This window comes from Anabrus simplex, chromosome X (genome assembly GCF_040414725.1).
Source record: "Anabrus simplex isolate iqAnaSimp1 chromosome X, ASM4041472v1, whole genome shotgun sequence".
In the NCBI taxonomy this organism is placed as follows: Eukaryota; Metazoa; Arthropoda; class Insecta; order Orthoptera; family Tettigoniidae; genus Anabrus; species Anabrus simplex.
Window position 1 is genome coordinate 51,038,444 of NC_090279.1, and position 24,509 is coordinate 51,062,952.

The 24,509-nt window shown below is 41.2% G+C and overlaps 1 protein-coding gene across 1 annotated transcript in view; it reads left to right on the forward strand.

The window, feature by feature from the left end:
- LOC136886572 (hemolymph lipopolysaccharide-binding protein-like) overlaps nucleotides 1–24,509 on the forward strand; it is a 43,357-nt gene that overhangs the window by 16,788 nt on the left and 2,060 nt on the right. Inside the window, exons 3-5 of the mRNA XM_068230453.1 lie at nucleotides 1,437–1,572; nucleotides 10,252–10,347; nucleotides 15,224–15,463. Coding sequence (XP_068086554.1) covers nucleotides 1,437–1,572; nucleotides 10,252–10,347; nucleotides 15,224–15,463 — 472 coding nt within the window. The remainder of the gene's footprint in view (nucleotides 1–1,436; nucleotides 1,573–10,251; nucleotides 10,348–15,223; nucleotides 15,464–24,509) is intronic.

The window sequence follows — 24,509 nt, forward strand, 5'->3', positions numbered from 1 at the left end:
TACCGATTTTCATTAAATTCTATTCAGCCGTTTTCTCGTGATGCGTGTACATACATACATACATACATACATACATACATACATACATACATACATTTATATCTTCATGAACGTCAACAATGTGTGAAAGCTAATAATGTAATCGTTCCCTCGTGGCGTAACGTGAATAGAGGAGTCCCTCAAAGCTCTGTACTCGGACCTTCTCTTATCGCACTTTTTGTGAATGGCGTATCATCGATTTTAAGACATTGCAAATACTGCAGTACGCTGACGACATTCAACTCTACACAGACTCTACAGCACAAGACCTTCAGGAAAATATAGACTTACTAAACATTGGCTTACAGACTGTTAGTAAATGGTCTGCTGCCCACGGCCTTCAAGTAAACCCTACAAAGTCACAAGTAATCCTTCTTGGCCATCAAAATCAAATTGCAAGTATTAATAAACGTCCATTGCCGAGAGTAATCCTTCAGAATGTTGCAATTCCTTTTGTACCACAAATGAACAACCTGAGCGTTATCATGGAAGAACGCATGATTTTGTCTGGACATATCTTACATATCTGCCAAGAAGTTTTATCTGCTCTTCATTCTTTGTATAAATATATATTTCCACTAAAACTGCCTGGGTCCATAAGAAGTAGTCCAGCCAAGTCTTATCTATTTGTACACAGCCTGGAGCCGTACTGGTATCAAGTAGTCCATCCAGACGTTATCTACTGCTAAACTGCCTGGAATCATAACAAGTACTCCCTCCGTGTTATCTGTGATTGGCTGTTGATTTCCTCCACTCCAAACTTCTAACATTGATTTTATCTGTGGTAAGCAGATGTCGAAGACTTGGAGCACGTCGTCAATCTTCTTGGTGAGCTTGAATTTTTCACAGCTATGCAGATCAACCGAACACAAAATGCTCTTTAATATTTAAGAGTTAATTCTCGAAATAGTTACGAGTTACCTAGCAACACTGGTTATTGAAGCTGGACATGAGACATCAGAAGCGTCGTTTAATAAACAAATAGCTTGTTGGACATGTTGTCCAATTTCACAGCAGGAGAATGATGTCCAAAAAAACGAAAATCCGGTTTTTATAAAATCAGATTTAAACACACGAACAATATACTGAATAAAATGGAACTGCGATTTTCAGAGTAATATCTAAGAACAAGGAACAAATAGCATATCTGGGAGTACATTGTTGGTTATCCACTCTATGCTACGGCGAAACGTCGAATAAAACATCAATCATCGTTGTGTGATGTGGCAGATGGGCATAATGGAATCTCTTGTGACGTTCGAGAAAATGAACACGAGTGTGATGAGGCAGGATTGTTTGAAATGCGTGCTCCATATTCACCTTGGAACTACAGTGGATTGTCAACTAAATGTAGGTCCATAATTTTCTATGTCTAAGGTTTGCTGTCTTCGTTACAGGTTGACACGCGGCGATTGACATCGACGGAGAACCAATGGGAATTAGCTGTGAATGTCCACCAAGAAAGAAGATCATGTGATAGCAGTGAAGTTGAGCAGCTTGTTTCGGTGACTTCTGTACATCGACCAGTACACGGTAATGAAACTCTCATACACACTCGGTATCCCTTAACTCAAAGCAGTAGGAGCCCAGTGTTTGTGGGCGGTTATCGGCTAGGGAGCGTGCTCGTGTTAGTCTCCTACCTGTTCGATTATGTAGACTGGATTACGCGTTATGATATTCCTGAGAGGATTGGAATTAGGGCAATGTATCGGTGAAATTTGGTGCAAATTGTGAAAAAAAATCCAGTTTTTAGTTTTTTATGTTCTCATAAAGTTTATACCTTGTACTTTATTTTTGAGCTTTGTTTTATTTAAATATAAGCCATTTAAAGCCCTTAGTGGCCATTTAAATGACCCGGTGCAAGTGGGCGTTGCCTCCCATCGACACTATTCTCATGAATATCTTTCGTTTTTCGTAGATTTTGAATTGAGCGTGCGGGTTGAATGTAAGAAATTTTGTTGCTGTGGGTCTTTATGTTGGCTGTTCTGATGGACTAACGATATATAGAGTGGAATTGGCGCTTATTTCAAGGATGGAGCTTGTCCGTGTGTTGAATGTAAACAAAGAGTTGTGATCTTACGTTTTGTGTTTATCATTCGTGTTTTAGGCCTACTCTGCTTTTCTGTAATTTCTTAAATGTTACATTTGTAATAAGTGTATTATAAATGATCCATAAACAATAACAGTATCTACTTAGTGCAAGCAGCTTAGTTTTTGAGGTTTGAATTTGTGAGGTTGTGTTATTATCAGTGTACATAATGGGCAGAAGATTTGAGAATTGTAGTCGCCGGAAGAAACGACCTAGTAAAGTGTTGGATAAATTGAAACAATTACATTTCTAACAGGAATAAGAATGTAAGTACTATTTTACTAGATCAAGTAGGGGAAGTTAAAATCCCCACACCAAATATTGTGCCCGGGGAATGCATAATGTAATTTGGGATAAGTATCCGAAGGAAGTGCTTATGTCAAATGAAGAACTGGAGATTGCTGTAACATCAGCAATTGCTGAATTCAACATGGGTTGTGAAGCAAGTGAGAAACTAAAAGCTAGTGTTAGGGGTGTTAAAGTTAGCAACTCAGGACAGAAAATTAGTGTAATGAGGGACAAGCGTAGAATTGACCACAGTGGAGTGTCTGAGTGACAAGGGTTAAAAACAGCCCGAAGGAAACTAAAACTCTCTAAACTGCTAATGAGGCCAGGAAGAAGGCAGCAGAAGGTCCAACACATGGTGCTGGGGAGTTTTAAGTCAACTAGTTTCAGGCATTGGACTATTGTTCATCTCCAAAATTTCAACATCTTTTTCCTCAGAATTTATATTCCAGCACTTTTCAAGATTCAAAATGCTCCTCATGCCACAGTTTTCAATCAATCAACTTGAAACTTTTAGGATAGTTTCAGATACAACATAATAACAAACTGATGTGCAAATTTTAAAATACATGCAATAGTTCAGTGGCAATCTAGTTTTTTCTCATCATGATCATCATAAAATATATTTTAAAAGTTAAGCCTATGTGAAATAATTTGTTCCTTTCAGTGTAATTAAAATTTGTCAAAACCCACACATCACTTCTTTTATATTGGTCTTTTAAAACCAAGATCAAATTTTAAGCCAGATCTGTTGAGCCGTTTGGCATGAGGAGCATTTTATAAATACATCGAAAATTGTTAAAAATATTGATAAATTTATGAATATCTCAAAAACTGTTACTGAGAGAAACTTGAAACTTTGTATGTTGTATCATGCTGATACTGATATTAAATGATCAAAATGCTAAGGTGATAGGGATGAAAACTGTAGATTTTAGGATTTTCACAGATGCATTGCCTTAATATAGGGAACGAAGAACAATAGAAACTGTAGTTGTCAGAAAAATGGAGGCAACAATCCGCCAGTGAGCAAGGCAGGTGTGTACTCTGCCTCTCCTACAGTTTAATTTGTATATAGCGCAGGCAATATGGGATATAGCAAAGTAGTCATTGTTCTGGAGGAAATCGAAGAAATCCTAAATAAGAGCAGTGGAACGTAGTAGATAAAGTCAGGTGAAGCAGGTGATATTTGGCTAGGAATTGTACCGATTAAGGAGGTGGAGGAATTTGTGGAACTAGGAAGTAGCATAACCAATGACAAAAGAATCTAGCAGGACGTACATCGAAGGATAGGATTTGCTAAGGGAAGCCTTCTTGCAAACGAAACGTTCCACTCACAATGAATATACAATTCAGGCCGTCGTTTGTGGAAGTATTTGTCTGAAACGAGAGACTGCATTGGATATAAACATGATAAGCACAGAAATAGAGTAGAGGCCTTCGAAATGTGGTGTTACAGAAGAATGCTTAAGGTGAGTAATGGAAACTCGTGTTCTTGCCTTGAGGGCGTGCAGTTTATTCCAGCAGCACTCCTAGTAGAGGTGAGCATATTTAACTACATACCTGCTGTCCTGCCAACATTATGTTTCTCAAAGCAATGGCACGCTTGAATTGCAAGTAATTGCGTTAACAGTTACACTACGGAGCTTAAGGTGAGATTGGACGATCATAGCATAAACGAAGAGTAGGCGACTGGAGGGCGATATGGAATAAGCTTAGGGTTTTGACAGAGAACAGGAACAATGTGCAGGGTGCGGTGGGAGGGGATGTTCCGAAAGACAGGTACGCTAACTTTTTCAGGGGAAGGAAACTGAGGGAAAATAGATCAAGTCAAGGGAAGTTTTCACTAGCGCATCCGTGAGGCACCGCTGGCACAACACAGAGGGAAAGAGGTGGAATTGAAAGTGTTACAGGAAGTAGGGAGATCAGAGAAAAGGGAAACGTAGAGTAGAGGGCGTGAAACAGGATCACGAGAAGGAGAAAATTGAGGATGAAGTAGGATCTGCGAGCATCGAAGAAGATTAGGGAGACTAGTAGGGGAGGGGATCGAATGACGTGGATGTGGTCGAGGTTCTGGTCATTGAGGGCTCTATAGTTAGGCTCGGGAGAAGTGCGTGGAGGAAAGGGAACCGAGGTAGTGGAATTAGGTTAAGTCAGAGGTTGACGAAAGGGGAGGGCAAGGATTATGTGGTAGGTTCTATGTTGGCACGAACAACGTACGACAAGCAGGAATAACTACCGACATAGGGTGGGATCTTGTTATGAAGCTGAAGGGGGATAGGATTATTGTTAGTGGGATACATTTGTAGGAGGGATGTTGAGTGAAGGGGTACTTTAAATGAAACTAAGGAGTAGGTATGTGTGAGACTGAGAGTGAGATTTGTAGTTCGGGTGTGTAAGTCAGGGGTTTGTTTATACGAGATATGGCGAGGACGTGAGTGTACAGGGACAAGGCAGTTGTAAGGTTGTAAGAAACGCAGTTGATATTTATTTATTAGATGTTATATAAAGAGTTGGATCGTGTCTAAGAAGTGACATAATGCTGCGGAAATTTCTTCCGGAACTGGAGTGTTTATTGTTTTATATGGATGAAAGAAGAATTTGTTATCTATCAAAAAGTTAAAGTTGAAAAACGTGTTCAAGAAGTGATATTTTCGGGATGTACTGACATGCATAGATTAATGCAGACGAGGAAATATTTGATCAGATAATCAGCGATGTGGGTAACGACAGACAGAATAATGTGATTGAAGCGAAAAAGTTAGTATGTAGATTAACGGTAATTGACAGAGAGAGGTGAACCTGCATTGGTCTCTTGGCGCAGGGAGTCCTTCATTTTCCTGTTCGTTGTGGCTCTTGCTTTTCTTTTGGTGACAGTTTCGATTTCTTTTCCTTTTGTGGATAAAGATGAGCGAGGAATCTTCCTGGCATATTTTTATCCCTTCGTCCCTGAACTTCTCTACCCAGAAGTTTGAAATGAGCAGAGACCTTCTTCTCGTCTCCTGTAAGACCACTCTACCGGAATTAAACGTGTTGAGTAAGATTTATCATTTCCTCTCACTTTAAGCTGTCCCTGACTTTCAAACAACGAGGAAGATTTTAATATGGTACCCGGGCTGTATCGAAAATTATAAATTCCTTTGAAGGATGAAAATCTAAGAATGTTTCTTGTTTTTAGCATTCTGGGTATCCATAATCAGCACTAAGTTGTGGGAGAGCCTTAAATCTCACTGCTCGGTGAATGCTGGGATGGTACCTATTTGTAAGAGTTCCCTCACCAAGTGACAGTTCATACGGTTTTCTGCTCATTACTGCAGGACAGGAGGAGCAGACCACTGTTAGCTGTGTTCCAAACAGAACGGTTCACACGTGACTCTCCTACGGAAGACTTCTAATACACGTCACCACCAGCGAACCATGTCCTATTAGTTACAGACATTTCCTCAGCTCAGAAATCGGAAATTCATGTTCCCATTTTCTTTCAGGTTAGACCGAATATGAAGTTTTCGATGTTATACTTGTACATTATTTAGTGGGACGATCCAGATCTTGCTGTAAAACCAAGGTTACTGCCGGTAAAGCTGACATCTGGAATGAATGCCCTGAGTGAAAGAGAACTAAGATACAATATGCCCGTTGCTGTATAACCCAGCTTTGAAAATACCAGTGGCGTGCATTGTGGGTATGCAGGCTAAGCCGGACTTTTCCGTTGGACTTGAGAAGCAAAGTAAGCAGTAATGCAATTGTAAAATGCAACAATTTGTTTTATCGTGTCAGTTGGCAATACTATTTTTTAAATGATAGCAGTTTGTGCGGCACGGTTTACTGCAGTATGCAGTAAGTGTATTCTGCAGAACGAATTTCTGCATTAGCGAGGTTACGCGACACACCTACCACTTGGCTTGCCCACGGTTGAGCTCAAGGTGACGCATGCGTAGTAACCGCGCCAGTAATTGAGCTTGGTAAGCCGACAACTCAACGCTGCCCGGCTTGATCGCATGGCATGGTGTAGCAGTGTGAAGCAACTTTGTTCGGGTTTATGATACGTTTATTTATTTATTGTGATTTGGCTTATTGCTGAAACAGCTCTTGCGAGTGATAACTGACAGCAGCGAAGAACGTTTTAAAAGTACGGATATCCAGTTCATTTTAGAATTGAAAATTAGCTTTCCTTAAAAGTGACGGTGTGAGAAAACTTGTCTACTAGTAGATACCAGCGTCGTTGTGGACCATGTGGCGTGTTTGCAGGGGCGAACGTTCTAATGATTTTCATAATAATAACATGCAACGTGGACAGTGCTGTGTCGTGAGTGCGTAATTGTGTATTTACGTAGAAGTATTTAGTGAAATATACGGTAATTTCTTATTAGTTTCAACTATCGTAATATTTGCGATGGCTGACTATTTGTGTGATTGAACAACTGTTGGACAAACCGTTTCGTTTTCGGAGCTTATGTGAGAAACTAGAAATTATTCAGTCTGGAAAACCTTCTCCAGATATGCCCAACCTTAAAGGGACGCATAAAAATAAAAGTCAAGAGTACGTTCGTCATTTCCAAACTTCACAGTACAGTAAAACAGAATGGATTGCTGGAAGTTCCGAATTTAATAAACTGTTTTGCTGGCGATGTTTACTCTTTGCAAGAGATCGAATTGTTTGGTCTGACACTGGTTATGATAATCTGAGTAACTCGCACAATGCCATTCAAAAGCATGAGAAATCGCTGTCACACATTTCTGCACTATTACAGCTGAGAACGTTTGGAAAATCTAGAACTGATATTCAGCTTGATGCTCGATTGCTTGCAAGCGCTGTACAATATAATGAGACCGTTCGAATAAGCAAAGAGGTGCTCAAGCGATTAATTGATGTTGTGTGTTTTCTAGCTACTCACGAATTACCATTCAAAGGACATTCTGAGGGTAAAGATTCTTTGAATAGGGGTGCTTATTTCGGTGCATTGAACTTACTCGCCACTTACGATGCGACGTTAAGTACACACCTAGAAACATCGACCGTGTTTCGCGGAACTTCAAACAGGATACAAAATGACTTAATAAGGGCAGTCAGTGGTGTAGTTTTGGAAAAAGTGAAGTCAGAAATAAAACATGCTATTTTTGTTGACTTTCTTCTTGACGAGACTTCAGACATTATGAATTTGTCTCAACTATCAACCACTCTGATATACGTTGATTCTGAAAGTGGTAAAGTTCACGAAAGTCTCAATTCTTTTCATTGATGTTAGCGCAGATCGAACAGCCAGTGGTTTTGCTTGAACATGTGAAAAACATCGTTACTGAGTTTGACTTAAACTACAGGTTGGTTGCACAAACGTTCGACGGAGCAGCTGTGATGGCCGGCCACAAAAGTTGACTAAGAACCAAAGTATAAGAACTCTTTCCGAAGGCCATATTTATCCATTGCTTTAGTCACAAGCTTAATGTGATTTTGCCACAGTCAGTTTCCTGCATCAAGGAATGTAGAATATTTTTTCAGACCTTAACGGGGTTAGGATCATTTTTCTTTGCTAGGGGCTTTACGTCGCACCGACAGAGATAGGAGTTATGGCGACGATGGGATAGGAAAGGCCTAGGAGTTGGAAGGAAGCGGCTTAATTAAGGTACAGCCCCAGCATTTGCCTGGTGTGAAAATGGGAAACCACGGAAAACCATCTTCAGGGCTGCCGATAGTGGGATTCGAACTTACTATCTCCCGGATAGGATTATTTTTAACAAGTCCTCTAAACGATCTCATGGACTGAAATAATTTACCGCAAAAAGGACAACTAGAAATGCTCCAACACGGTGGAATTTTTTATCTCGTCTTGTTCACACAGTGAAAGAACATCGCACTTCATTCCTTGAATAATTTCGGAATGTTTTAGATGAAAGCTCAAACTGGGACAGTGAAACAGTAGTAGCGGCACACTGTTTCATGAAATTTCTAACCAGCACTGAAACTTCCTTTTTGTTACAGATTTTTAGCGACATTTTTACCTTCACTGATATCCTTTTCAATATCCTTCAATCCAAACATTCAGACGTCCTATATTGCTCCCAGAAAGTTCAGGAAATCAAAAGAGGGATACTAAACCTCAGGAATAAGTGCGACGTAATTTGGGCAGAGACTCTGGTCTATCATGGTGTCGAAGACTCTCTACCTACTAAACGACAATGTCGGGAAAAAGATACAATAATATCAAGGAAATGCCTTTACCACTCTATTTTTCACAACATTATTGTACAATTATACGAACGATTTGGGTCATTAAACCAATTACAGTTTACTTCCTTGTTGGATCCTCTGAAGTATGAAGTGTACAAAGCTACTTTTCCTCATTCCGCTTTTGAAAATCTTAAACTGTCCTACAAAGACTTGTTTGATTTTGTCCGATTGAAGAATGAACTTACCGTGCTGTATTCTGGTCAATACCCTCATCAGTAAGAGATACAGCCCTGCCTGAAGTGTATAAATTGGGTGTACTTGTAGTAACTGTTCCAAGCACAACAGCGTCAGTTGAAAGATCATCTTCAGCTCTCAGAAGGATTAAGACTTATCAGAGGTCAACACAGAGTCAAGAGCGGCTTTCAGGCTTGGCAGTTCTGTCCATAGAAAAGGAAGTTCTGCACCAACTGAAAAGCACAGACACATTTTATGATAATGTCATCACAACATTCACAAAACAAGAGAGACGACTAGATTTCACCTTCAAGTAGACTCAAAGCAACCAAAAATCTTGTGGAGGGACATAATGCATAGTTTTGTTAGTAGTAGAGCATGCAGTGGACAATAGAAGAACTTCTCACAAACACGTAGCAAATAAGTTACTATCATTTTTATAGGCCTTTGTGTACAATGTAATATGCATGATACTGTTGCAATAGTGTCAGAGGCATTTCAATTTGGATTCTATGCTGAAGGGTGAAAAGTGTAACAGGACAGAGAGTTTTCGGATACATACATAAGAGATCAAAGAGTTTTAAAACTGAATAGTGACTGGTGATACATGAAAATGACGTGATTTCTACTAATCTATGCACTTTGATGTAGGAAACTGATTAAAATAAAAAAAAATTAGACAAAAAAGGAAACAATGACACGTTTGTCTTCTTTTTTTGACGGATTATGCACTGTCATTGGGAATAAATAAACTATTTATATACATCTCAATTGCAGCTTTAAACATTATATCGATTTTTTAAATCTATAGATGTGATGTCACTAGATATTTTTTGTTTCCTGAAAAGCCAAGGATTTGACATGATACCGTACGCTCTGGTTAGAAGTTCTTCAATTTTCATGAGATTACACATAGGTAAGTCTATATGGTTACAGCTTAATGTACGTTAAATTATACTTCCTACGTCCGGTAATTAGTACGTCCTACTTTGGACAGCATACCCACTTTTCAAAACCACCGCACACCACTGGAAAATACAGCAATATGTAGTGATATCAACTGAAATTACCTTCAGTAGTCATCAAAACAAACCTTATAGGTTTTAAGCTTGTCATTCTTTGTAGAAGGATCTAAGTTAAAATGTAACTTTCTTTCACCTTCAAGAATGATAAAACAAACCAAATACACCGATCTGGAGCAGAATTGTCATAAAGAGTAATGTTCCACACGATAACAACAAACCTTTACACCATGAGAGAAGCACATACTTTTACCAAACCTTGGTACAGATCTGTTTTTATACATAACCGTATTTTGAAGCAGACACTGCTGTGACCGTGAAATAATTTTGTCTCGATTTTATTTAAACAGACTCTGATAGATTTTTCAGGATTATTGTTTACCAGAAATTAATTAATTTGTGCGGTTTCTTTCTAGGTAATTCCACGACTCAAATTATGGAGCCAGTCACAACGTCCACTACTACGCCACCTACAACTACTACTACAAAGCCAATTACATGCCCTCATTCAGGTGAGTTAAGGAGATCATCCGTCAATGGTGTAAGAGGGACATGTCTCTCTTGGAGAGTATTCATTAATGGCTCTCACACTATTTGAACAGAAACCACTCATTCTCTCAAGAGATGATCTAATTCTTACATATGAATACATTTCCTTCGATGGGAAGAATAAACAAAGATAAGTGTAATCACAGAAAAATCTTAAAAACAAATCTCTTCGACCATTTTCGACGCACTATTTATGGAGGGATCAAACATAAGTAGAAAATAAACGTAGAGATTTTCAATTCGCCATTCATTGACATGATATATAAGTAAATAGTTTTTTTTTTTCCTAACCAGGCGAGAACTTTACACTCCACGACCTACGAACTTCCCACAACACAAACGTTCCACAGATAAAGTGCTCACCTTGTAGTTACTGTGTAGGTGTTTGCTTGGTGCAGCAGTCTGCAGAACGAGTGCACGAGTAAAGAGAATGTGATAAACTTGTTGTAGGAAGAGAAACGAGAGTGTCCGAAGTGAAGGCGAGACCCGGTGAGTGTTCCATAGCTGAGCGACGTATCGTAGCCCCACTATCACAACTGTAGGCTTTTATTAGAGAGGTCGTGGGTTCGACATCCGTCAAGGTGATTCCGTGGCTCCTCGGTTTTGCACGAGACAAATATCTGTGTGTGTACATTTAGTACCTTTACACGTTTATGGCACTTTCCTAAGGTGACGTTACCTGAGTTTCTGTCATGTTGTGTGGGAGGAAAACAATCAAGACTCTACTCCACTGGAACCACCAGGGATCCATACTTCCTTACTTTTAGTTTCCAAGTGAAATGCAATACATCCACAACCTAGCAAACAGCCCCCATGATGTGCTGAACTCTGGATGTAGGCTCGTCTCCCTCCTCAGCTTCTAGATGATGTGAGGGAGCTGCTAACTCCACGTATTTATTTACTAGCACTCGAACAGCAGATTGCAATGGAATACTCCAAGACTCAGTTCACATAACGGTGCTGAAAGTGGTAAGTAATGAGAACTCGTGTCCTTGCAGTTCTTTCCAGAAGCACTCCTAATGGAGGTGACCATATTTAACTAGATATCCGCAGTCCTGCCAGCATTACATTTCTCAAAGCATAGGCACACTTGAATTGCAAGTAATTGCGTTAACGCTACACTACGGAGCTTAACCCGGACAGAATGTGAACTACGGTACAGTAAAACACTGTGACTGAAAAATAACGAAACCCGTTGTTAATGATGTCTGCCTTCTTGCTGCGCTATCAGAAAAGTAAAATGACTGCTTTGTTCCTCCTGTAACGTCTCCGCGATATGATATGGACATAGCATCTCTCAGGACTGCAACTAACAATCACTTCCACTATTATCCTTTGTAAGTTGTTAGTCCACCCATTATGAATTGCGAATCCCCGATGTCTGTTTTAATATCCATAAAAATTAGATTATCCCCGACGATCCTAGATGGAACTAGAGGCAAGTATTCCAATATGGTGTTTAAGTTGTTACTCTAGAGAACGTGGCGTGTGGTATCAAAGCCCTTTTTCATGGCCAACCATGATGTTCCTTGCAGGTGACATTCAGCTGTTTATCATGTGAAACTTACAGTGGCTTATAATCACAGTCGTCTAACGTTTTCTCAAATAAAATAACTCTTATTGAACGTAAAGAGTATTTAAACTTAAAGTGTTGCCTCCTGGACTGAAGTTGGTAAAAAAGAATGACATTTTGTCCCTGCTCAAATTTATGACTCCTGAAAAATAAGAGTGGTTGAGGAAAGTTGTAGATGGTGTGCCTTCCGATGACTTTAATGACTTGGAGGAATATGTAAGTGACAGTGGAGGAAATGAATCACTGAATCTGTATGATATATCATTTACCAACCAATTTCTCTATAACGTTTAAAAATCTATTTTAGTGGTTCGTTATTTCATGCACTGAAAAAGGAAGTAAATTTAGAATTTTCGTGAATGTCCTACTGCAGAAGTGTATTTTGTTATGCTTTAAAGTTCTTTCAGATAAAATATGCAGTTAAGAGTTACAGCAAATACTCATTAACTCGGAACTTAGATTTGAAATATATTCTTGGACTAACGACTTACTGTAAGACGAGTCTTTGCTTATTAAATATATGTACTAAATAAACAATATTTCGAGTTAAAGTAAACACCTACTAACCCCAGGAAAGAATTACACTAGTAATATAACTTCAAAATAATAGCCGATATATATGCATGTTCGGTTGAGAGAGATTCTGAAACTTTGATCGTGTTTTTCTCAGAAATTCATTTTCTGACTTAAGTCGTATGTGAACGAATGGAACGAAACTTGTAATTGCTACAACTTCTCTTACATCTCCTTTTTCAGTGAACATAACGTTAACGCGGATAACTGTTTACATCCCCCTAAAGAGAGTTACTCTTTGTGAAGACCCTTAAGTCACATGCACCCTCTCACAGAATGGTTACACACCAGTGAAGCATTTCCCGCAATGTTCCAATTTGAATTACACAAACAAAATGATGATCAATATTACGTATGAAAAGAATAATTATCAAGATATTTTTCTGAAGTATTCAATCAAGAGGCACGTGAACCTTGTGAAGTTTATTATATATATAGGAAACTTGCTGAAGTTCGAATTATAGGTCATCTCTCAGTCAGTCATTCCATTCTTCCCTCGCGGTTCCTTGGGCACGTGAAGAACGTGTGGAAGCTCTTCATAGACCTTGAAGCAGAAGTTCTCCATTTATCTCTTGCGCTCGGTAACTCTCATTACTTTACTTGGTACAACTGCGGATGCCTTTCCGATGAGTGGCACAATATGTGCGGGTTTAGGGCATTCTAAGACGACATGACTTGGCCTTTGTTTTCTTTCACAGTATTCTCATAATTCGTCCTGAGAACGGCGGTTCTTCCAAAGTGTGGATGCCGTTGATCAGTGCTGATGTTCTCAGTTTTACTGACTGTCATATGTGCTCCTGTTTTGTGTAAAAGCTCGTTTATTCTACACTAATGTATAACATGGGCCTCGCAGGCCAACACAAAACAACTGCATTTTGTGACTAATCAAGGCGTAATGAGGTAGAAATACTCATAAATGCAGTGTTGCTAACCGCTGAGATTTAACTTTTAAAATATTGCTAAATAATGTCTCGTGTAATTTAACCAAAAGTTGTACAAATGATGAAGTTAGTATATGTCGTTTACTTTTAAGAAATCCAATGTGGACCACATTCCAGTGGTTCTATTGCTCGCAACTATTGGAAATACTGTACATAGTAGAAACTTTGCAGTTGGAAAAAAGCCCCCTCTAATGAATGATTAATGTAGATTTAGGTGGCTCCAGAGTTATAAATGGAGGTGGCAACAGAACAGGGGAAATGCAACTGAATTCAAGAGGAAGTCATTAATACATAGTGCGTCTTGCGTTATGTCTTACTGCGCTTGAAGACAGTGCCGCATGTTTCGTACACATAAACGATCATCTTCAGGTAGCCACTTAGAGCAGTGGGAGAAGGCTGTCCGAGGAAAGGACACAAATCCGACTCATAATTTGTTTTTATGTGTGGTATCAATCTTCAGCATTACTTCTTGATAAAAGTAAAGTAAGTTACGGAGATCGATGACATTTCTCCAGAGAAGGGACAATCCACGCGGACAGATGTCTCTATAAACATCCCGAATCTGAACATAAGTCAACAAGAATAGGAAATAATTATATTCTATACAATGTTAAAGAAATATCAACTGAAAGTTAAGAATGGAATGCATTGCCTTGGATTCCCTTCTTTTTAAACCAAATCTCCCAGTGGTTTTCGGCACCGCTTAATCATCACGACTTACCGCCACTTTGCCTCTCATTTGAGTGAAGGGCCTTAAATGATCGTGCTACTGCTGCCATAGTGCAATGTTTGAGTGGAAGAAGGAGCATGGACGTTGATATTACACAAGCTAAAGGTTACAGAAGGAAGTATGTTTAGCTGTGAATCGTTACAAGTGAACGTTCTCTTATTAGGAAGCATTTACCTCAGAAAAAAGAAGATCAGTTGGCATATCATGGTCTGGCTTCATGTTTGTTCCCTGTGTGTTCAGCTGGATCCAGCCCAAAGCAATGCATGCTGGACTGAACGTCACCCCTGGTGATATAATTGCAAACATTTTAATTCATATCATCATACAATTAGAGCAGGCGGGTGTAGGAATCATTGGTTTCAAGTCACATGGTAGCCAGTAGAATAAAACGTTATGGAAATCGTTAGGAATATCCGGCAACATATAGAATCTAATATGCCCAATTTCCAATCCAAGTTACTCAGCTGAAAACTGGGCACTTTCAGACGCGCCACACATATTTAAGTATCCATGACCAAGTACAGGAAATACGATGGTGATCTTGTTGGTTATTCATTTTTCACATCTCCGGAATACGAAGAGAGCTGGCTGTTTCCAAGACAATTAAATCATCTCGAAAATACTCCAAACGGCCCAACCTGCTGGGCAAGACGCAACAATTTTCACCATCACAATGTTGGCCAGCCGGGTGGGAGAGGTGCTGGTAGATTGCGTAGAAAAGTTGGATTCATTACAAACCTCACCACATAGCTCATTTAGAGTGAGGGCGAAGTTGAGCCTTGAGCAAATCGCTTGCTGCTTTATGACCGAAGTAGGCTGCATGTCGGCACCGCGTTTCACCCTCTCCTTTTCCGCTATCGTACCTCACGTCCTTCACTTCAACTCATTATCTCCTCTTCTGTACGCTACGGTGTCTCCTGCCCATGTCATGCATCAATGAGTAGGACAAGTAATGAAGCATCGTCATTTTCACTCGTAGGATGGTCTAAAATATGAACGTGTGATGTTCTATCTGCCCACAGGTTACCAGCTGTTTGAAGGTTTCAACTGTTATAAGACGTACTTTGAAGAAAAGAGCTGGAGTGACGCCAGGGAGCAGTGCAAGAGAGACGGAGGTGATCTCATGGTGGCGGAGAGTGAACGGGAGAGAAGCGAGGTGTTCCATACATTGTACAAGAGTGTGATGTGCAAGTGTCAGAGCTTCATCCCCTGGATGGGAGTTTACCAGCCCGAAGGTGAAGATCGTTGGGTGTCTGTGAAAGGTGAGTTCTCCCTAGCTCTCTTCTCCTCATGAATTACCGAATGTCGGACGGAAGACATTTTTCATATTAAACAACAGAAGCCGACATTTAGCTGTAGTTAGCGATGTCAGTGGCTGATGACCACACCGTATTGCCTATAATCAGGAGAGGAATGAAAAAGTCCTGCTCTCAGTAGCCCAGGCGGTAGACCGCTGGCTTTCTGAGTCTAAGTTGGCTGGTTCGATCCTCGCTCAGTTCGGTGGTATGTCAGTCTCGTGTCGGTAGATTTACTGGCACATTTTATGGATAAAATCCCGCACGTCGGCGTCTCCCAAACCATGCGAATGTAGTTACTGGAACATAACATGAATAATATTAGTTATGTGAGGGTATGAGGACATTCATCTGTCGGATGGTGACGTAAATCCTTGAGCAGACCTCTCGGTGTTCTTTGAGAGGAGTAGGCTATGTGCCGCACCAAGACGTGCAGGTTTATCACGGACGTCAACTAGAGAGTAGGACACACTGGGGTCGTGGTAGGGACATCATCATTATAGACTGTTGAGCCCTCGTTTAGTTCCACACTTCTTGTCTTTAAATAATTAGAAACTGAATCCTGATCTCCTCTACTGCTCTTACCCTCGATGACCGACTCCATTATTCTCGCAGGTAACCCATTATCCTCCATTCACCTCACGCGACCCCAACACCGGAGTACCGCTTCATCAATGGAGCTTATGCATCACTTAGCATTTATCTTCTCATTCTGGGTATCTTCCTGTCATTGTTACCACCCGGTGTTTCTAGACTTCATTCTCGTTATTTCAAAGTATATTACAACTAACGTATGGACGAGATATCCAGAGTCCTCCCAGCTTGCACTCCAACACAGCGAAGTTTTCTGAAAACAGACCGTTTCATCCCAGAACTCACTGCATTAACTTTACTGCACCTTGCTTCCTGGGAGAAGTTCCAGTTTTGTATCTCCGACCTGATATTCAGTTCTCGGAACTTTCTTCCCCACTGACATGACTTTATTCTTGGTAATTAGAAAAGGAAAGACATCTCCGTACAGGCCATGAAGGCCCTGGGAGTGGTGGAAGGTAAAGGCTTCCACTATTCGTAACCTCGGCACTTGATGGGGTAGAGTTGTTAGCTCTACGCCCGGCCACCTTTTCCCCCAAGAATTAACCTGGTACTCATTTTTGGTGTAGGATGAGTGAACCTCAGGGTCATATGCACCTCCGGAAGTGGAAATCTCATTTCCTAAATTTTACGACTTTCTGACGGGGATTAGAACCCACGTCCTTCTGGGCGAACCGAGTACGCCTTTACCGCCTTGGCCAGGGAGCCCCTTTATTCTTGGTAATGCCAATATTAATGTGGTACTCACTGCACCTATTTTAAGTTCCAAGAAATTTGACTGCAGGCTTTCAGCTCTGTCTGCCATTAACACCAAAATGCTTACGACATTTCAGCATCCCTGGCGCTTTATACCTTCTAGTAGATGATCCTTGTAAACAATGAACAACAACATTGAAGATTGCAGCCATATCCCACCCCTGTAACCTCGAACCAAGAACTCGTTCTACCATCAACTTTCAGTGTCAACATAAGTGAGTTTGATTGCTTTTATTCATCTACGCTTAATATTATATTCTCCCAGTGTGGCTGACATCCTTCCCTGAAGTACTCTGTCATATGCCTTCTCTAGATCTACGAAACATAAACACAACTTTCTATTCATATCATAGCACTTTTAACTTATCTGACGAATACTGAAGATTTGGCCATGAAAACCCCTCGGAGGTCTGAAACCACACTGGTTTATCCAACTTATCGGTTTCTCCCTTCAAAAATACTTGTGAATACCTTGCTCAGTGCTCAAAAGAATCACCGTCATCAGTATCGTTGAAATACTTTGATGGTCCCTATCTTACAGATAGCTGCAATTACTGCTTCCGTCAAATCAGAAGGATCTTTACTAACTTTCCAGGCTCATCTTATTACTGTGTGAGCTCGGTTGTTCACGACGTCAAGATACGTATTTCCTCTTCCATTCCTTCCGACTGTACCATGATTTGCTCGGAAGTACTATGAGTTCACCAGATTAAACCAAAACATTATTTATTTCCGTTTTCCCTCCGTACCCCACACACTGTCCAACCCTTTCCAGCACTTGTTAAAAGCATTTGATTTTCTCCTATCCCTCATTATCTCCTCTAACCGAAAGATCATTATTACCAAACTCTTCCTAACTAGCCCATTCCTACCTTATTTGTTCTATTTCCCCATTACTGTGGATGGATAGATGTATATCGAATACCTTTTCCTCCAACTCTTTGCTTCCAAAGAGCGCTGCGCTCTCCAGACGAAGTAGAAATCCCTCACTCCAATAGGCTTGCTTAAAATATTCTCAGCTCGGTAAATTAAGTGAAGCAGGCTGCTATCCTACTTATACATAGTCCAAGTGAAAGTCTCTCCTCTGACAGGTTAGCGACCTATGGTTTATTGTAAAGTCCTCGCCTCCTGAGCACAAGGAGGGCCATGACTCAGAATATGTCCGAGGTGCCCAATACTACTCCCGACTCAGGGAGGGCCATGACTCAGAATATATCCAAGGTGCCCATTACTACTCCCGACTCAAGGAGAGCCATGACTCAGAATATGTCCGAGGTGCCCAATACTACTCACGACTCATGGAGGGCCATGACTCAGAATATGTCCGAGGTGCCAATACTACTCCCGACTCTCAGTACCACTTACTCGTCCCCTCAGTCGTTGCCCATAGTTCAAGTACTAGGACGTGACTGCAGTCACTCACACGACAACAGTACCCTGGGGTCATGGTTGGACACGAAACAGGTTCAACAACAAAGCAGCCGTCAAAAACGCCTTGGAAATATTTCTCACCATCAGACGGTCGATCACCTGGGAATCAGGTGCGAATGCTCCTGCATCGCGTAGGGAAATGAATTGCATTTAATGATGCGTATCCTATTTAATAAAAAATCCTCGTCATGGAGTTCTCGTTTTGAGAAATGTTACTACCAACTAGCAGGTACAGGATGTTTCTTGATCAGCAAAACCCTCATGGCGAGAAGAGGACCCACATGTGCGACAATATGTATTAAAGGTAAATTTCGCAGACAAACAGCCCGAGTAAATAAAAACGTGTCGCTTCCTGTATAAATGTACTGCCTGTCGTAATATTTTATTATTCTCTTTATTACCATTCCTTTCACACACACTACCAATCACCAGCAGCTTTCAGTTACTCCTATCTCTTTTTATAGCTGACGTCGTGTTTTACCGATTACTTACTAAACATTTCCTTATTTTCTGCGAATCACTTGAAGTAATTCGTGAGGCAGGGCTTACAATATCCATATCTCTATTTGCACGACTAAAATGTGCTTTTCGGTACTCGCTCAGATGGTCTCGAAAACAATATTTTTATATAATTATAACGAACGGTTTTGAAAGATGACGACCGTACGTAAATGCTGTCTCTGTTTCAGGATATATATCGCCGTGAATTACTTAGAAGGATACGCGTATCACCGTGATTGATAGTAGTATAATACAGGGATTCGGCGGCCACCACCACCGCAGGCTCCCAGAGGCCACCTCCACCACCACCACAGCCAGAGGCCTCCTAGAGGCCTCCTCCACCACCACCACAGCCAGAGGCCTCCCAGAGGTCTCCTCCACCACCCGCGAGAAATTTGAATTTGTAAACAAAGCCACGTGCTTTTTGACAGCTATCGTCGACAACAACGCATCGCTAACCTCAGTACTGCCATCTTGACGGGCCTAAATCTCAGTGGTACCAACTTAACCTAACTAGCGCGAGATAAACAAATCCACGTGTTTTTGACAGCCACGTGCTTTTTGACAGACAACAACGCATCGCTAACCTCAGTACTGCCATCTTGACAGGCCTAAACCTCAGCAGTACCAACTTAACCTAACTAGCGTGAGATAAACAAATCCACGTGCTTTTTTGACAGCTGTCATCCGCCATCTTTAAACTACAGAGCACCGTGCTGCCCTCTTTATCGCAGTAGCTGCAAATTCGTCACCTGTCATCGGCAGTGCTGCCATCTTGGCGGGCCTAAACCTTAGTGCTACCAACTCAACCTCACTAGCGTGAGATAAACAAATCCACGTGCTTTTTGACAGCTGTCATCCGCCATATTTAATCTATAGAGCACAGTGCTGCCCTCTTTAGCTACTTACCTTTGAAATGTGGTGGCGGATAATTTGAAAAATGCTTTTTGATAGCAGCCATCTTTGAGCACCGTGCTGCCCTCTTTAGCTAGATACCTGTGGTGGCAGACAATTCTACGTGACAGCAGCCATCTTTGAGCACAGTGCTGCCCTCTTTGTGGCGGCGGGAAATTCCACGTGCTCTTGTTTGGAAACAAACTCACGTGCTATTTTCTGACAGCTGTCATCCGCCATCTTGCATCACAAACCTCAGTGCTACACTCTTTAGCTAGATACCTTTGAAATGTGGTGGCGGCAAATTCTACATGCTCTTGTTTGGAAACAAACCTATGCGCTTTTTTGACAGCTATTATCCGCCATCTTTAATCCAGAGAGCACCGTGCTGCCCTCTTTAGCTACTTACCTTTCAAATGTGGTGGCGGCAAATTCTACATGCTCTTGTTTGGAAACAAACCCATGTGCTTTTCTGACAGCACTTGGATTTGTTTATCTCACGCTAGTGAGGTTAAGTTGGTAGCACTAAGGTTTAGGCCCGCCAAGATGGCAGCACTGCCGATGACAGGTGACGAATTTGCAGCTACTGCGATAAAGAGGGCAGCACGATGGCGGATGACAGCTGTCAAAAAAGCACGTGGAATTGTTTATCTCACGCTAGTTAGGTTAAGCTGGTACTACTGAGGTTTAGGACTGTCAAGATGGCAGTACTGAGGTTAGCGATGCGTTGTTGTCTGTCAAAAAGCACGTGGCTGTCAAAAAACACGTGGATTTGTTTATCTCGCGCTAGTTAGGTTAAGTTGGTACCACTGAGGTTTAGGCCCGTCAAGATGGCAGTACTGAGGTTAGCGATGCGTTGTTGTCGATGATAGCTGTCAAAAAGCACGTGGCTTTGTTTACAAATTCCAATTTCTCGCGGGTGGTGGAGGAGACCTCTGGGAGGCCTCTGGCTGTGGTGGTGGTGGAGGAGGCCTCTAGGAGGCCTCTGGCTGTGGTGGTGGTGGAGGTGGCCTCTGGGAGCCTGCGGTGGTGGTGGCCGCCGAATCCCTGTATTATACTACTATTGATATTACTGAGCCGAGCCAGAGCAGGAATGTCTTTACTTTGACACGTGAAAATATTTGAGGAGCCTTCGCAGATTTTAACAGTTCTCACAAGCAGCAAGCTACAACTTCTAGATTGCCAGATTACCATGTCTCATTTACATCATAGCCAGAACTTTATGATCCTCCAAGATGCTGATTTATCTCAGTCTCAAATGCAGAAACGCAGTCCCGTGTTTTGTCGCAGATTTTCTCATTTCTGATTGGTAGAATGTGTGGCCTTGTCCTTACCGTTTGCACTCAGAGACGACGAACAATTGCGGTGGGGATAAAACAGCACTGTTTGTTCATCACATCCTCCTGAGACACAATGGAGGTCATCTCTACTCTCTGGTGGGGCCACACAATTTTACAGCCGGATGGCCTCCCTGATGTGGGAGAGGTGTCCTCTATTGTGTAAGCTGAAAACTTTATTGTGAGGACAAAACGGAAACCAGATTTTGAGTAGTACCGAATGCATCTCACAGTGGACAAAGACCAAGTGTTCGTAAACCTCCGCTGAGAAACTCCTTGGTGTGTTTTGTACTTGAGTTTTTTAAATTATTGATTTAAATAAGGTATTCATATCTTCAGACCATCGGAATTAGGATTCCACGGTCTCAAGAAGTGCACAACAACTTGCTAATATATAGATCTTTTTGTTCAGCAAATGTCTACAAAGCGGAAAAATCTCCGAGGACTGGAGGAAATTTAGAATAAAGACATGGTATAAAGGAAAGGACAAGCCGACAAACCAATCTCATAACGAGGGATTGCTCTGGAGTATAATATCAGAAAGACAAACGAACTTCACTGACCACCAAATATAGGAGTATCAGTTCAGATTAAGAAGGAAACGATCGCCTTCACAGGCTATAAAATGTCTACAAGAAGACATCTGGGCGGCTTAAGACACCCGAAAGGCAAATACTGTACAGTCTTCACATTCGACATGTTAGACAGGAACAGTATGGACCCCATGACAGAAGACAAGGCAATTGTAAAACTAATAGGAAACTCCTATCACAAAGCAATGTAGCGATAAACGACGGGATAAGTATATCAAAAGAAATCCTTCAAACAAATTGAGTAATTCAAGGTGACCCAGTTAGTCCCCTCCTGTTTAACATTGCTGCATCTGACGCAGAAAATCCATTGAAAATCTGAAATCGGTGTCGCTCTATACGTATCCTCATGACATGGTCCTAGGTTCGCAGACCGATAATGACCTTAAAGAAGCCTTAAACAAACTGAACATTTGAACTGAAAACAACAAATTCGTCATAAACCAGGAAAAAGTCTACATATGGTTTTTCGAAGAGGGGCAGGTTACCGACCGAAGACAAGATGTTACTAGGAACAAGTACTTAGGACTAACTCTAGAGACATCAGGAACGTCATACAGGATCCACATCAGGGAAAGAGCGATAAGAGCTATGACTCTGTTCAGCGCTAAAATAGTACCAATTATCACGTACGACTAGGAACTGATCTGGGAATTTCTAGAGACAATAGAAAAAGTAAAAGTCCGCTTCCTAAAACGAGCCCTCGGAATTGCATAAAAAGCGCCCTCAAGGCTTGCGTATGAACCTGCAAGAGAAACCTCCTTCAATGAGGACTTGAGATGCCATCAACCAGCCAAAATATAATTATTGACCCTCCGACGAGACAAGCGGACGAATGTAGAAGAGAATTTCTACTCTACAGATGCCATGATTGATAGAGGATGGAAAAAAGGAAACCACGACGTGCGTTCTGCACTCACAAGCCTGGCGATACGTGGATACCAGCACAGAATATGCAAGAATACGAAATACCATGAACCCAACAAGGACTCTTCATGTAGTTTGTGTGACAAATAATACTCCTCCTGTTGCAAGAATCGCAAGAGAACACTACTACATTATACCAGAGAATAAACACCCACACTTCCCTCAATGGTGTCTCTCTGTACTCGATCGTGAACAGTAATTTACAAATTGAGATGCTAACACTTCAGAGACATAGAATGAAAGTTGTGTGGCAATGTCATCCATATCCTTGTTAACGACTACGGAACCTCCTGAACCTCAGACCAAGTAGTGACATCGTCGATAGTAAGACGACCAAAGCCAACTTCGCTGTTCTAATAGTCTCTGTGATTTGATCCCGGAAATGTTTTCTTCTGAACAGATGACGTCTAGACGTGAACCGCGGTGTCTTCACTTGACCTCAGGTTAACTAATCGATATATATGTACTTGCTCTCTTCACTTTCACATCATCGCCTAGCGAAGCAGTTTCTACTTTCTGGTGCGCTTGAATTTTCATATTTTTTGTGATATTTGAAGCCATCTCCTTCCCACTTCTTCTCACTTATAATAAAAGAAAGTGCTAGAATTTGTTGTGAATCTCACTGTGTTCTCTTTTCAGCTTCCTTATTGCAGCTAGTACAATCTCCGTTGCTCTTGGAGTCTGCGACTTGCACGTTTCGCATCACTTTATTCCCTGCAGCCACCAACAAGTACAGTCTGACACTATCACTCCACTGGGGGTGATATTTGCACTGTGCCTTTGTGTATTTCGTTCATCGCAATTATGATTCTCATCGCTGCACTTAGGCTGACTTTTGGGTGTTTCACTGGTTTGTATTCACTTTAGATATGTTTGTGTCTGTTATAAAATGTACACTACGGGTGACAGATCGGGATAGGCATAGTTTCTTCAGTGGGCGTGCTCAATGAAAGAAGAAAAATTGCAGATGGCAAGGAACCTCTTAGAAGACCATCGCCTGAAGGAGTCTTGTTTATCTCTGATGTTACTCAGTGGAACACAGGATGGCACGTTACGATATCCAGGTGCTACCAGCACGCCGGGTGCTAGAGATCGGTGGCTGTGAGGATACTTTGGCCATATCTTTCATGTATTAAATCCTTATTTTGTTTGTCATTCAGGACGATATTGAAATAATGAGAATGTTTCCACAGTTACAGACAGACGCTCATTTCTGCGAAGTGATTGCCTCGTGTGATGATGTACATAGCTACAACGGCACTTCTGTTGCCTTACACAAAGTTACTGAGGAAACGGGAATCATTAGCACCAGTTTCACATTACAAGATCTCGAACTGTTAAGTGTTAAATACTATCTCACAGTGAATGGATCATTTGCACTATGAAAACCATGTTATCTCCATAGTCTGTATTAAAGACTATTAACATACATACATACATTATCATTATGGACTGTTATGCCTTTCAGCGTTCAGTACTTCCAGGGGTAACGACTATCTGTCTTTTGTTTCATAAATACATTGACATGTGTGGTTCTTATTTCCAATTACTTGTCATACAGCACTAGTCGCTTATAATGTTGTGGGTTTCTGACAGCACGGCGCGATTCTTACTAAGTGGACATTTTAGGTCAACAGATGTATAACAAGGCAGTGCCACAACTTCTTCAGACTACAGTGCTCCAGGCATAGTGGATTTGATCTTGGTTTGAGGAGCATCAGCATGTACTTCAACTTCTTCTCTGGCCTATTCAATCACTCGAACCACTGTGGTACGTTATAGCGACAAGACTTCATCGTCTCTGAGGCAGCTCGGTCAATATTTCATGTCGGCATTTGTTACTTATTACTATTTTCAATTATTGGGTGGTGGTATGGTGGTATTTGTATTTTATGAGGAACTAAAATTGGGCAGCCATCAAGTAATGGAGCAAAACAATGAAAAGGGTCGACACTTCGAGAGATGAAGGTATCGGCTAAAGAAAGG